At 42.4% G+C, this 15595-nt stretch overlaps 1 protein-coding gene across 19 annotated transcripts in view; it reads right to left on the minus strand.

Moving 5' to 3' along the window:
- Nucleotides 1-15595, minus strand: part of SMARCA4 (SWI/SNF related BAF chromatin remodeling complex subunit ATPase 4) — a 59613-nt gene that overhangs the window by 32967 nt on the left and 11051 nt on the right. For 10 of the 19 annotated variants that reach the window (XM_028712292.2, XM_077921302.1, XM_028712293.2 and 7 more), the window contains 9 exons: nucleotides 14805-15197; nucleotides 14541-14708; nucleotides 12420-12678; nucleotides 11927-12053; nucleotides 8851-9024; nucleotides 7351-7524; nucleotides 7045-7212; nucleotides 4486-4536; nucleotides 877-1007 (listed from right to left, as the gene is read on the minus strand). In XM_028712292.2, coding sequence (XP_028568125.2) covers nucleotides 877-1007; nucleotides 4486-4536; nucleotides 7045-7212; nucleotides 7351-7524; nucleotides 8851-9024; nucleotides 11927-12053; nucleotides 12420-12678; nucleotides 14541-14708; nucleotides 14805-15197 — 1645 coding nt within the window. The remainder of the gene's footprint in view (nucleotides 1-876; nucleotides 1008-4485; nucleotides 4537-7044; nucleotides 7213-7350; nucleotides 7525-8850; nucleotides 9025-11926; nucleotides 12054-12419; nucleotides 12679-14540; nucleotides 14709-14804; nucleotides 15198-15595) is intronic. The other 9 variants (XM_028712305.2, XM_028712298.2, XM_028712306.2 and 6 more) reach the window with 2 other exon arrangements.

Genomic DNA, 15595 nt, shown 5'->3' on the forward strand with positions numbered 1-15595 from the left:
ATATTGCTGAGTTGGAAAATCAAACAAAGAGAACACTTGCTCTGTCACATGCCATCCAACCAAAGGAAGGTTTCATGAATGTGAGCCCCAAATACATACGAAGAGCCCTATGGGATCAGATCAAGGAGCTACCTAAGGCCAGCATCCTTCCCCCCCAACTGTGAACAGCTGGAGGCATCTAAGATGCCTTGCTAGAAACTGGTAGCCAGATTTACTGTCTCTTTATAGGGAAGCTTGATTTAAGCTAGTGGTTTTCAACCTTTTTGAGTCCACAGTGCCCTTGACCAACCACATTCTATCTGCGGCTCCCCCGTGGTAGCCATGTACACTGGGGTTCCATTACAGGGGATTTTATGTAGGTATTTCCCTGTTCCGCCCCCATCCCCCCCCCCACATTCCGCCCTGCCCCACCCCACCCTTTTTGGGTGCGGTTTTTGATGTGCATGTAAGTGGGAACAGCAGGAGGAGCAGCATGATTCAGGCTGGACTGGGGTGGGGAAAGAGACAAAGATTGATCGATTTGCAGATATGCAAGAATGATGGCAAGAGGGAGGGAGGGAGAAGGAGGGCCCTCCCACGGCATCCATGACCAATCGCTGTCACCCAAGGGTGCGAGGAACACAAGTTGAAAACCTCTGATTTAAGCAACTGAGGCTTATAGCTGTTACCATACCAATTATCCCCTTTTGAAGACAAAACTTAAGAGGCATATTACAAGCTAGCTTTTCTTAACAATCAAAGTTCAGAAGTAGTGGGTAACCCCATGAATATGACTTTTGAACAAACAAACAAACAAACAAACAAACAAACAGGATGCAGTTACAAGGTGCTAATTTCATGGCAAAATACAAAGGATTAAATCTGTTGGCAACTTACCCAGGATTCATTTCTAACCAAGTATCCAGTTGTCCTGCTTTCGGTGCATCCGTGCCAGTAAGAATTTTCCCACTTTCTACATGGATCACTTTGACAGGTAGGTCACTCATTTGGCTGGTTTCATCCAAAGGCTGAAAAAACACAAATGTGTGTTAAACTTATTGTTTTATATTCCCACAGTACAAAAAATGAGGGTCCCCAATGATGGTACTGTTTATGCATCCTTTTTAAGAAAAGTTGGTTGGTCACCTGGCATGTAGGATCTGGTTGAGATTCCTGCATTGCAGGGGGTGGACCCTCAAGGTACCTTCCAACACTATAATTCTATGAAAAAAAATGGCTTCCTGAGAGCTTTTGCGACACAGTGGACACTTTGTTGGACAAGGACAGGGAAACTTGCACATTCCTGCAGCTTTTGGAGTGCTTCACATATGTTTGATTAGAATAGACAAAGGGTCAGAAGAAATTAGTGAGTACATGCAATGCTGTCTCTGTGCCCTGCTAGCTTTTCCCACTTGGCCTGGGAGAACAGCTACAAAAGCTGAGGCTGCTGAAACAAACTCTTGGGTTGGGGTACAGTTTAGGGGCTGTTTTGCTGTTGCTGTTATAGATATTAATTTTTTGTATCTCTATTTTTAGATCATATTATGATTTATATGGAAACTGTTCAATTTGGTTGTGTATGTTTGTTTTTATAATAATTTTTATTTAAAATAAATTTGGTTGTGTATGTTTTAATGTGTTTTATTTATATGGAAACTGTTCAATTTGGTTGTGTATGTTTGTTTTTATAATAATTTTTATTTAAAATAAATTTGGTTGCGTATGTTTTAATGTGTTTTATTTATTATGACTACTTTTGTTATGTGTGTAATTATGTAAATCTTCTCACGTTGGCACACAAATAAAATTATGATGATTATGATGCTATCTAAATGGCTGAAAATCTATGGTCTGTTTGCAGTGAAGCTGCGATAGGGAAGCAGCTGGAAAATAAGGACCAGGAGACTTGGACTGAAATGACTACAGCCAGCTTATTTAGAGTCTGGGCTTTGATGGTCCTCTCATAAGCTGGATGTTTCTCATACTGAGCCTTAAGCAGTTTTATATCATTGTTACTTGTTTATACATGCAATTTATTCTTTGGTTTCTTTTAAGTTGATTCTTCAGCTCTTCTTTTTCCACAGTTTCTCGTTGAAGCCTAGGTACCATTTCTTTCATCTCCAGCCCTTTCATGATCTTTTCCAAAACCTTCATGTTCCTTGCAGAGCTCATTTTTCAAACTTAGCTGTATTTCAACATGGTGGTGAGTCTCCTTTTTTAACTGTTTCTCCATCACTTTCAACACATTGACAATACTCTTGAGGTCATTTTGCGTGAGGCAGCACTTGTGTGTTTCCTGTTTAATTTTCAACAACAAGTTTTCAAGCTTTTTCATTAGTTCATCTTTCTGCTTAAGCAGCTCATTTATTTTCTGCTCAATTGTTCAAAAGCAGTTTTGTAGTTTCTTCTTTGAACCTCTCGGAGAGCTGGTGCTCAAATTGCCTTTAACCGCAGTGAAACAGCTATGTTCATATTAAGCTTCACTGGCAGATTTCTGAAGAACAATCTTTGTTGAAAAGCACAAAAACATGCTAGTTGAGGTTTTTTTAATATGGGCAGCAGGCAACCCTAACTTCTTCAGGCTAATGATTCTGCTGACCCTCCTAAGAAGCAGATATTGAAATATGATCATATAAAGCTTGTGGAAAGCCCCTATCTAGTCAGCCAATCACCATTCTTCTCTCTTTCCTCTATGAAGTCATGCTTAGACAACAATGCTGGTTGGTAAATGAGGTCATCACAACAGCTGTTTGAATATACTCATTTCTAACTGACTGTTGGAGGTGGAAGAAGTTATTACATCATTTTCTTGAGTTTTTCATTTTCTTATTCCTAAATATTTATATATATATATATTTAGATTTAGTTGTTTTTAGAATTAGAACTAGTTGCCTTTTGTTACTTGCATGGATATAAATTAAATGGCTTATCAGTTTAATTTAGCTAGGATCTTACAGGAAGGGTTATTCCTTTACTATACAGGCAAAGTCCTTGATCACGTAAGAGACCTGATGCTCTAATGATATAACTACTGTCTTTTCTTTGTATTAATGGTATATAAATGCTAGTCTGAGGGAAAACTACCAAAAATGTTGGGCAGTTTGACAAGTTTGTAAAGAACCATCGGCTGGGTTGACTGTGGCAAGTTAGTACAGCCTCTAGCCTACCAGGTAAGGTTTGATTTTCAAGAAGCAATCAGAAACTTGTTTTTAACATTTCTTTCAATTTTCTCCTGTGAATGTTGATGCTGGCTATCCTCCAAAATTCATTTCCACATACAGTGGTGCCTTGCAAGACGAAAAGAATCCGTTCCGCGATTCTCTTCGTCTAGCGGTTTTTTCGTCTTGCGAAGCAACCCCATTAGCGGCTAAGCGGATTAGTGCTATTAGCGGTTTAGCGGCTATTAAAGGCTTAGCGGCTTGGCTGCTAAAAGGCTATTAACGGCTTAGCGGCTTTGAAAAAGGGGGGGGGAGCGGGGGGGGAGGAGAGACTCGCAAGACATTTTCGTCTTGTGAAGCAAGCCCATAGGGAAATTCGTCTTGCGAAGCACATCGCAAACGGAAAACCCTTTCGTCTAGCAGGTTTTCCATCTTGCGAGGCATTCGTCTTGCGGGGCACCACTGTAGTCAGAAACCTTAATCTAAGCCTGTGGCTCAAGTGCCGGGTTCCCATGCCTTTCGCTTTGTCCAGACAATCCAAAACAGACCAAGGTTCAGGACACAGATCCTGAGCCTCAGGTGGAACCTGCTACCACCACCAAGGAATCTGCTCCACAAAATCAGGTGAGCTTTTCAGTGGGAAGTAAAACATATAAAAGAACGTAAGGAAAGGACCAAACATTGAAAAGGCATGCAACAGAACTTACAGGATGAGAAGAGGTTATTGCCAGCACAAAAGCAACATAGGCAGTTGCTCTCCATTTTTGAAACTGTCATTTTCATGCCTTGATGGCTGGACAGGGCTCTGGTAAAGTATTCTATACGGTTCTTCTGTTTAGGTCTAAGAACATGGTGGCTCTGGCTTGGGTTAAGTGGAAGGGAACAATGCCTTTTTAATGGAACGTCCTTAACATTTGCTTGGGATTATAAAGTACAAAACTCCCCCAAATCCTTCAAGGATATAAATACAGTGCTGCTCTTTATGGTCAGACTAGATGCACAAGTAGTGAGAGCACACTGGGAACACAAGGACTGCCTATGTCAGGTCACCCCATTGGTCTTTTCTAGTCCAGCAGCATGTTAATCAGGGCATAAAGGCCAAAGCACTCAGCCCCTGGGCTGTTGTGTCCTTCTTGGTAACTGTCTCTGAACATGGAATATCCATTTAGCTATTATAAGGAATTGGGACATAGGGAAGGAATGAAACGGAACAGTATCTGATGACTGCTCCATAGCACTTTAGAGTGTTATGACCAATGGCTACAGATGAGCACACTAAACTGTGGCTAGAAAAGTCATGAATAGGGAGAATATTATTATGATTATTGTTGTTGTTATTGGATCTTACTTCACCATCTGGTCCAATTGCCGGTGTCTGTCCTTCTGCAGTTTCAGCCTTCTGGAAATAAAGGAAGAACATTAATCCTTTGTTAACAGAATAGGAAATTGCATTTTTAAACACTTTATTTACTTAAGGCACTTTTATCCCACTCTTCAGCAAAAAAAAAAAAGGCTCCTAGATGTCAGCGATAAAACATTTCTTGCCTTCAGCCTTACAATCCAAGACACGAAAAGAAAAGGGATTGGGATGGAGGAAGTAAAAACAGCAACGAACCTCAAGCAGCATTTCTCTTAGTTACAGAGTGCAGTGACCAGCTAGAATGAAAAGATTACAAGGAGAAGAGGAACTGAAGTTGCTGGTCCTTCAGCTGAAGCTGTGGGATGCTTCTGATATATCCCATGTGCCCCTACAGTGGGTTCCCTATCCTAAGAAACTGGCATTTATTCGTGTACAGTAAGTCCTTGATCAGGACTCCCCTGGAGAAGTTGCTTGATCTTGTCCACCAGCACAGACTGCTCTGGAAAAAATAAATTTCCAGAGGCAATGCGTGTACAGTGGCATCTTGATATGAAAGAAGTGTCCACTGATGTGGCCTAGAATAGAAACTTTCCCATGGCAATATGTGTTCCAAAGCTTGGGCAAGAACTATTATTTCTGCTGTCCTGCTGGAGGCCATAGATGCCATGGTGAAGCAGAACTTCTCAGTAGGAAGAGAGGGGATGTGCCTTGTGCAGTATCTATCATTGCTCACTTATGCTGAATTCTGCAAGTGGAATGACTTTTGTCTTGACTCATGAGAAACCCATGATCCTTCAGGTGGTTCAAAATGATCTGTAGGTCATGGTGAAAACAAGAGGACTGGCTTAATCATCGTCAAGTTAACAGTAGACATTGACTTAACCTTTCAGTTTGATCCCCTCTGAGAACTGAAGTTTCAATCACTGCTAGTGCATTTAAAATGCCTTCTCCTTCTGAATCAATCTCCTCCGTATAATCCAGGCATCCCCAAATTCGGCCCTCTAGATGTTTTGGGATGACAATTCCCATCATCCCTGACCACTGGTCCTGTTATCTAGGGATGATGGGAGTTGTCGTCCCAAAACATCTGGAGGGCTGAGTTTGGGGGTGCCTGGTATAATCAAAGTCATTGTGTGCCCTCTGGAGGCCCACATTTGACACTGCAGGGCTAACATTTGTGGGTGATAATGGTGCTGGCTGGAGAGGATGTCTGCAGCGAGTACAGTAAGAATCCTGGATGGTTTTGTACTGAAGAAAAGAGCCACAGTGATCCTTTGTAAAGTAGGTGCAGCACTATGAGGATCTCATTCCTGGCTGTGGCTACAACATCAACAACTGGGGTCAACCAAGGAACACTACCAGCTCCCTGAGGACATGCACATTGACAGTAGAGGAGGATGGAACTTGCCTCCTATATTGAGGCAGTCCACAAATACTTGACCACCCTAACATAATGCTGTCATGATGTAATGCTGAGCATAGTTTTGGAGACTATCACCCCTTTTCCTGTAGGAGTATGGGAGGAGAGGGAGTAAAAAACAGGTAATAACAATATAGGCAACAAACCAATGTAGAATTATAAGAGTTTCTTCCTCCTTTGCTTTCAGACAAAAAAAATAAAAAAAGAATGCTGAAGAAGAGGAGACTGGGACCAGGAGAAAACAAACAAGGGACTAACAGAATGGAGGAGAAAAAACAGGCCTGAGGCTCAGGAATAAAACGCAGGAGTAGCAAGTACGATCTGCTCCAAGCAAAAGCATAAAATGAACTGAAGGACCAGGAGAAGTCTCCAGGAAAAAGCTGTTCATAGGGGAGATTGTAATCCACTTGGATACCTCCCATGCTCAATTGAGAATGGGTATATAACTTGCTTATTGCATTACCAAGACCCACATTACAAAATTTTAAAGATCTAGTACAAATACAGCAGAAACATGTTCCAAGGCAACATATAGAAAATTGGAAGCTTTAAAGGAAATCAATTCGATTTAATTAATTGCACTCAGACACAGAAACATCTATGTTCCTTAAAGCAGGAAGTTTTTGAGAAGGGACCACAAACCGGCTGCTTGCTATGGGAAAGGGATTTGGAGCAAGGTATTTCCTTAGATGTCCAGAAATGGCTATGGCAACGTGTTCCACAACAAAATGTGAAGAGCTGGTATGTTTTGCATATTCTGGACCTTCTAGGCAGCTTCAAAAGATGACATGAGAAATCTAACAGGTTATGACAAAACAGTTAGATCCTTTGTTCATGAAAAAGGACTAGTTTTAGCATAAAATGTTGAAATGGTAATCTATTTAACAACAATTGCTTTGTGTGTGTTTTATTTATGGATATTGTGTGATCTATTCTGATCTGCTATGATACCAATGCTATGTTGTTTATGCCAAAAAATAAAATAACTAGAGAATTGGACCCTGTTCAGAAGCACACAACCAAAGGCCTGAAATGAAATGAAAAGCATCTTCCAACCCAAATGCTTATACGAAGTTTGCATTTCATCAGCATTATTGATCATAGCAAGTTAATGAACTCCAGGTTACCTTCTTTTTCTTCTTCTTCTTTTTCTCCTTTGCAACTTGGGCAGCCTTGTGCTGTCTCACCAGCTCTGTGAGGTTGGCCACATATTCATCTGTTTGCTGAAGCAGGTAGGCTAAGCGTTTATCTTTCTTTTGATCAATTAGCTTACGGTACCCTTCTTCATCTTCGGCCTTTTAAAAAAAATGCTTTAAATTAGGAACAGCAGTAATTTAAAACAAAGTGTACCAAACTGCAATCTACTGCAAGCTCAGCTGGGTAAAGTTTATGCCTGAAACATTTCTAGTTTCCAATCTTGAAACAAACCTTACCATCAACCTGCGCATTCTCTCCTTCTCAATTCTCTCATTCTCTTTCTTTTGCTCACGCTCAGTATTGGCATGGTAAGTGGCCACAGCCTTTGTAAGTTTTTGAATCTTCCCTGTGACAGATCGGTGGTATTCTTTAAAGTCCTTGGCATGCTGAAGAATGCTATTGAGGTACTCCTAAAAGGAAATGTAATACAAAAGGGATTAATGAATGTATACACCTGTGACAGAGCCTCTTAAGACTGTTGGCAATCTACAACTGTGATATCTGCAATCACAAAATGCCCATTACAAGTGTATTCAATTGCATATTAAGCCCAGTGTCATTCTTAGCTGTTGCAAGTTTTCTGCGGGATGTTACTGCTTTCAATAATTTAGGTTTCCTTCCTCCAGCCAAAATCTCAATTTCTGCTTGTTATTTCCTTTAGTCTTATCTCCACAAAGCCAGAAGCAGCCAAACAGAGCACTCAGGGTAAGGCCACCTCCAGGGAAGCGCAATGTACACCAAGCTGCCCACAAACTCCTGATGGGAACACCAAAATTGTTTGTGAGGTAGGTTCAGTCATGTGAGAATGGTAAGCCAAAGGATACTCAGTGAATCAAAAACATTTCCTCCTCAGATACAGAAAATGGCCAAAGGTGAACAAGGAGTGAACATGACCCTATCCTATAGTGGGATACAGTGGAAAGAGGTTTGGGATTGGACTACGAAGACCTGGGTTCAAATCTCTACTCCATTGTCATCATCCCTAACTCAGCCCTCCAGATGTTTTGGGACGACAATTCCCATCACCCCTGACCACTGGTCCTGTTAGTGAGGGATGGTGGAAATTGTAGTCCCAAACATCTGGAGGGCTGGAGTTTGCCTATGCCTGCTGTAACTCACCTCACAGGGTTGTAGCGGGAATGCTACTCAACAGTCCTAAGCAAAACAGTGCAGTGTATTCTTATTTAAGATTTTAATCATTGTCTATGTTTAGGCAGTTCCAATACTGTACATGATAATCTGAAAATACAGGAACTGTTTTAGTAGCTAAGATGTTTATTGTAGAGAACGTTAGAAATCTCATCTACCTCCCTCTCTGGATAAACAGGCTGGCGATATGCTAACTTTTTATGCTAAAGAAATTAGACCTACAGCGATGGATACCAAAGATGGTAACTCCATATTTTCAACAGCTCTTTGAGCAGTGATGCACCTAGCTCTTCACCTCCATTGTTGCCATGCATTTTACTTCCCTTTATCTCTTCTTTTAACCCTCTAGCCTTCTCAACATTTAGGAGTGATTTCAACCCCACCACCTAATTTTCCTTCTCCTCATTCAAGACATTGATGGGGTTACTTTGTTTGCTGCATGTTAGTTACCTACAAAAATGCAGTAACTTCATGTAGAAAAATAAAATGGAAACATTAGTAGTATAATAAATGTTCACCGGCACCGCTCTTTTTGCCACCCTCCTCTACACACCACCATCTCACATAAAAACAGAAGAATTGCATGCCTGATGTTTTTGCCGGCGTTTTCGTTCTTGTTCAATCTTCTGCTGTTTCTCCAGCTTCTCAGTGATGCGAGCTTCCCGCAGGGACTGCCGTTTGCTACGTTTGTATGCCTTGGCGTTCAGTGCTGTTTCCAGAGCAGTATCTCTTCTCATGCATACCACAACTTCTTGACGCAGCTTTGGAACAACAATTTTAAAAGAAAGAGTCAATTCCTATCTGAAAGTTGAGAAAGGAGTGGACTAAGACATACACCTGCACGCTGTCACAAGGGATGTACCTGCTAAGTCATTACAAGAAGATATTTTTGCAATTGTCTTTTGTAGTGGCTTTTCAAAAGAAAAAACAAAGCATTAATTGTGTTAGTGTTAAACTGAGTGAATGGAAGTGCTAAACTTAAGGAGAAATTATACATCAAGGTATTTATAGAAATGGTCTCAAAGCCCCAGAATGGTTTACATCTCAAATATACGTACACATCCCTTAAATGGGTGGGCAAGGTAAGGAAAATGAATCAGGAAGGTTACCTCTGGTGCCTATTCTCCAATATGTTTTAGGGCAGTGTTTCCCAACCGGTGTTCCGCGGCACACTACTGTGCCGTCAGACATTGGCTGGTGTGCCGTGGGAGGGAGGCGGGCGAGTCGGGCGGTGAGAGGCGGCGGCGGCGAGGATCCGCGTCGAGCCGGGGGCGGCTCCGCGGTGGTGGTGCCGAGCGGCGGGGCAGCGCGTGCAAAAGGGAGGAGCGCGAGACAGCGGAGGAGGAGGAGGCCGGCATGTCCGGGCAGCAGCAGCAACAACAGCAGCAGCAACTCCCGGCGACGGCTCCTCAAGCCCCGCCGCCGCCCCCTCCTCCGCCCGCTATCGCCGCCACCACCACAACAGCCGCCGCCGCCTCAGTTGCCGCCGTCCCTCAGTCCCTCACTCTGCTGCCTCCTCCCACCCCCAAAGCTTGGAGGTTCCCCGGCAAGGGGGAGGGAAAAAACTTTCACTTTCGTGCGTCCCTCCCGGCGTGACGCTGCGCGCTGACGTCACGGGGCGGGGCTTTAATGGTGGTGTGCCGTGAGATTTTTTTTCAGTAAACAGGTGTGCCGTTGCCCAAAAAAGTTTGGGAAACACTGTTTTAGGGCACTGACGGCCAAACTTGGCCCTCCGGCTGTTTTGGGACTACAATTCCCATCATCCCTGACCACTGGTCCTGTTAGCTAGGGATGATGGGGCATGTAGTTCCAAGTTTGGCCATCACTGTTTTAGGGGATCCTTCATTTATCAGTCTATTTAAGCAGGGAAAACACACAAGTGACGCTGCTGAAAGGCATGAGACGTATCCACATCTGAGGTTCCTTTGAACCTCAGAGCCCCAACCACTAGAATTCCAAGCAAGGCAGGACAACAAAGCATATATATATACATGGATAGCCACCTCAAATGGTTGATAGGACTGCCTGCTGAGAGCCTGAAGGGACCCACCCTTGCCTCTCTCCACCTGGCTTGGGGCAGGGCTTAAAGACCATCTTGGCTGTGAGCCCTGGAAGACCTGCACCCTGCCTTACTGGCCCTTTCCCATCTGGCCTGGGAGAGTGGAGTGCTGACTGACTCCAGCTACAAAGGCTGAGGCTGTTGAACAGATTCTTGGGCTGGAGTTTTGTTTAGGGGGGGGGGGTTGAGATAGATGTTACTGTTACTGATATTATTGTTGTATCTTTAGTTTTATTAAAGAATTTATTCATTTTCAATAACAATCTTCCAATTGGAAGCTTTAAAGTTGTAGCTTTAGTTTTAGATCTTATGATTCATGTGGAAACTGTTTCCATTAGGTTGTGTACTTTTGATGTGTTTTATTAATTGTTTATGACTTCTGTTATGTTTGTAATTATGTAAATCTTGCCATGTTGTAAGCCACCTTGAGCATAGTTTCAACTATGGAAAGGCGGCATACAAATAAAATGATGATGATATTGCTCATTATTTCTATTTTGTTATTCAAGTAACTCCACCTGCTCCTTTTTTTTTTAAACAGTACTTAGATGAGCACAACCACCCGCCAAGTGTCCTTCAGGAAGAGGAGTTGCCAAACACAACAGAGGAAGGATAGGTAAAGAGGAAAATCCAGGTTCTCTGAAACAAAGTGAGGCCTAGTCTAGGAAAGGCTTTTGGAGACAAAAGGTTAATAATAATAAAGCTAAATTAAAGAAAGCTAAGGATAAATTTTAAAAAATGGCTGGGCTGGGTGGAAAATTATTGAGTGGGAGCACTGGAGAAAAGAAGAGTGACATGGGGGAGATGCACATGGATTCAATAAAGATATGCAGAAGACCAAACAAAATAATTTGTGGGGGAAGCAGAGTGGAGAAGGAAGACATAACAAGGTGGAGAACTGTGTAGAAAGAGAAGGAAATGCTGAAAGGAGAACAGAAAAGGAAAGAAGAGGAGCACGGATAAAATGGGAGACAAAGAAGCAGCAAAGTAATGGAAGAAAGGAAAATAAGAGGAAAAGAACAGTAAGTGCATTTTGAAGGACTTCTCTACATTGGTATGGCTATCTGGTCATTTTCTCTTTAAAAGGAAAGCTACTGAATTGCCACCTCTTTTAACTATCTTATGATATATAAATATGAGGCAGACATAAATAGAAAATTATTCCAATTCATAACACACAGAGACGTATTTGCCTAAGGCACAAACAAATTCCGGCACTTCAAGCCAAACAGGTAGGCCAGATGCTAAAAGACTACTCCACCAAGGGAGTATTGGCAGAAGTTAGCACCTCTTGCTTTCAAGATACATTTCTATGAATACAAAACAGCACTGGCACACCTGACAATTGATTTGGTCCTCTATTATGAAACCATGCCCATATCTAAACAAAAAAACTACCAGAAAAGCAAGTAACTGACCCTGGAAGGCCAGGAGATGGTTGTCACATTTTAAGCTTCTGATTTCATTGAAATGAAGCTACTCAATCTGAAATGCTGCCTCTTGTACGTTTCCATTAAGTTACAAAACCCTGGAGTAAAATATGCGATTCCGATTTCCAAAATAGTCTTGAGCAACAGGAGTTCCAGCTATGGAACTCGGCCTACCTGTCTCTGGAAGTTAAGCAACCGTAGTGCTTTAAGTTCAATGGTAGCTTTGGTTCGCAAGTCACCAGCCAGTGACCCAGGAAGGTTTTCAAGTTCTTGTATCCTGTGAGCAATGCGAGCCTGCAGTCTGACACAGTAGATTAAGACAATGCATTTGTTTAGGTCTTTTATCATGTCCAAACAAGAGATATCAGCTACAGCAATTATCTACCAAGGGGTCAGGAAGCTAAGAGAAAGGCAACACAGGTTCAAGATAAACCTAAATCCACCCCTCTGCAAAGGGACAAAGCTGTAACACTTGGCTTTGGTCAAACACAGGTTTGCTAATAACATTCTCCTGCTGTTCCAGCATGAGAGCACAATGAAGACCAAGACTAGAATAGTGCTAACAGGCCCTAAAAAGCCACTTCACTGAATGCAGCCTTCATTAAAGTCAACCCGTTGCTCAGAAGCACCAGTGAAACAGTTAAGATTGTAGTAGCTCCATTTTTACCTGTACTCCCTCTCTTGAAGGATTTCAACTGGGTCAAGTCCTCTTGGTTTCTGAATTGGAGTGATACGGTTTTGCTTCTGGTGGAGTTGCACCATTGGGGCAGGTTGGGCTGGTTGTCCCGGTGACTGAGTTTGGGGAGGCATTACAGGGGATGCTGCTGGAGGTACCGCCGGAGGTGCTGGTGAAGGACGGCCTGTTGGCTGAGGCGGAATCAGTTTCTGAGGTGTGCTAGTAGGGGCTGCAGCATTTGCCATTGGTCCTATAGAAGAACGTTGGTAGGAAGAAGGCTGTTAAAGACTCCCTCGTATAAGAGCCTGATATAAGCACATATGAGCATAAAGACTGCAGTGTTCAAGGACCAATTTCTACATGCTGAATAATAGTTTTGTTTTGTTATAATTTAACCCAACCTTCCTGCAAGCAGCTCAAGACAGAAGATAGTGTTGTTCTGCCTCCCTGCTCATCCTCACAGACATCTTATGAAGTAAGCTAAGAGAAAGTCAACCACTTCCCACTGTGGCTTGCTATGACCTCTGCTGTATACACCTGCCATTCCATCCACTCATACATGAGACTGGCTCTCAACTGCAGGAAATGACCTGAAAAAAATACCACACCCTCTTATAGTGATCTCTATAATGAATTAAAGGAGCACTAAATGTGAACACCTGTTCCACTATCTAGCCTATAATAATAAGCTGAAAACTGTTTGACAACTATTACTATTCAACCACCATTTCATTCAAGCCATTAAGATGCTGTGATGTCATGGAATGTTCACAACTTTCTAACTCTATTTGGTGTACTTGTCAAGAGAAAAATGAGCCATCAGTAAGAATCTTTCCAAAGAGCAAAATATCTGCTCATCTGGTTTGGGGAAAAAATATAAATATTGCAGGGGCTCTATGGCTGGGAGGAGTGGATCCAAAAATACAGAACATGAAGGGAAAAGGAATCTAACGAGAAGCTGGCAAAACCAGCTACGTGAAATCTCTGATACACTAATAACACCTTCAGCAGTTTGAAAAGCAGCTTCTCCTACTAGCACCAAAACATACCCCCAAACCGCCACCTTGTTCCGATGTCCTCAGACGGCTAGTGCCCATTTTCCTCCTCAAAACTGTATGTTACAAAAGGAAGTTTGGATCCTGCTGAGGCAAGTCCCAGAGGCCTTTTTAAGTGAGGAAAGCAACTATTTTGCTAAACACAAATTCAGAACAAAAAGAAAGTGGTCTGAATATGCTGCGGTTTTCAGGAGTTGATCTTATCCTACTTGAAGATGACTCCATTTGTCAGGCAGAAGTTCCCCCCCCTTTTTTTGCCAATGAATATTTATTGTTTTTTAACAAATCAGTGCCAAATTACCTCAAATTTAATACAATAATCCCCAGAAGTTGACTTTCCAATGTGACCTGGAGTTTCTAATGGTACTTATACCTTCCAACGGTGGAAGTTATAGAATTTCTGGATTTGAAATATCAAGATGGCTGAGCAGTTCTGTAATCTTTTTCAGCCTCATGGTGCCGCAGACTAGCTTGGAGGTGTTCAGTTTATGCATGGATGGCAGAATCAATCAAGTCAAAAGATATCCTAGTTAAAGTTTTTAAATCCCATGATTTGAAACCCACTTTGCGGTTATTTAAAGCATTTGTCTTCAACTACTAGAGTGGGACCCAAAGGTGGATCACAACAGCTTGTCCTAAAGTGGGTCACCATTGGCACCACAACAGTCGGGGGGAGGGGGAGAAGAGGAGCTGGGATGAGGTATCAGACAGAGATGTCATAAAGTTAATAATAATTCATGCACAAAAATTAGAACTGTAATTCAGTGGCAGTTTTCAAATATCTGAAATGATCTTTTGATATTTCTGAACACATATCTTAAGAATTATCACTTTCAACTCAGAAAAAATGGCCAGATTGGTATCACTGAAACAATGTGATATGGCATGGATTATATAGGGGTAGCCATACTAGTTTAATGTAATAAAACTCAACAAGACATACAGTTGCATCCTTCAAGTTTTTATAAGATTTTGCTGTTCATGCAAAATTCATTTCAATATACAACTTAAACAAAAAGCTAAGCTTCAATTAATCCTGCCCTCACAAAGGTCTTACCTTCAGGCCAGGGCTTTGGGGGTCCACCAGGGGGCTGCCCGGGCATTCCTGGGGGAACTCCTGAGGGTCCAGGAGGGGGCATGTTAGGCCCTCCCATACCTGTGCATACATTGGACAGACACATACACACAGAGTAAGGTTTTTCTTCCTCCACCGTTTGTGTCACTCCTTAAATGGGAGAGGGAGAAGGAGGTGTGGCTCTAGCAGAAGTGGGTTACTCTGTGGCCAATCACCCCAGAATAATGCACTTAAGCTTATACGTACCATGAGGTCTGTTGTAGTTCGGAGGTGTTGGTCCAGGTGCAGGCCCTGGTCCTTGCACTGGTCCTGTTCCAGATACAGAAGGTGGAGGTAGAGTTGGCATTTGCTGCTGCATTCCAGGCATTGGCCTTTTCCCCTGCACGGCCATGTGAAGATGGTCAGGTAAAGGCTGGCCTCTGGCAAGCATCTTGTAGGCCATTATCTGAGCCCTCAGTTGATGCAGCTGATTCTGGTTAAAAGGAGTTGGGCCACGATTCTGCTGCCCTAGCGCTTGGGGGTCAGTACCATCTAATGGGACTCCTCCAGGACCAGAGGGTATCTGGGGGCCAGAAGAAGGACCATTAGCTGGAACTGGACTCGATGCATGTTCAGAACCACCAAGGGGAGAAGGGTAACCTAGAGAGAAGAGTGCGCAGACAAAGGGAGAGAGATCAATCTGCTGTGATCAAGCTTTAAATACAATTATATTTTAAACATGCTTTTGCATTTTACAGATACGACATTTATCTATTTTTAATTAGCCATTTAAAATGAGAGATTTATTCAAAATATTTCTTACCCACACTTCACCGTAAGGTTCCAAGGTGGGATACAACAATATAATATACAGCTGTTTTTATTTAAAAACACACACCATAATAATGCCAATATTTGCTAGGAATAAAGAGCACAAATGCTTCAAATGTATGCTGAAAGTCTACAGAGGCAGTTCTCAGTCAGATCAGTAACAGAAAGCAGTTGCAGTGCTGTTACTGCCTGCTACATCTGCCCAGTTGTAAAAGCAGCAACTTATC

Source organism: Podarcis muralis, chromosome 17 (assembly GCF_964188315.1).
Source record: "Podarcis muralis chromosome 17, rPodMur119.hap1.1, whole genome shotgun sequence".
Taxonomy (NCBI): domain Eukaryota; kingdom Metazoa; phylum Chordata; class Lepidosauria; order Squamata; family Lacertidae; genus Podarcis; species Podarcis muralis.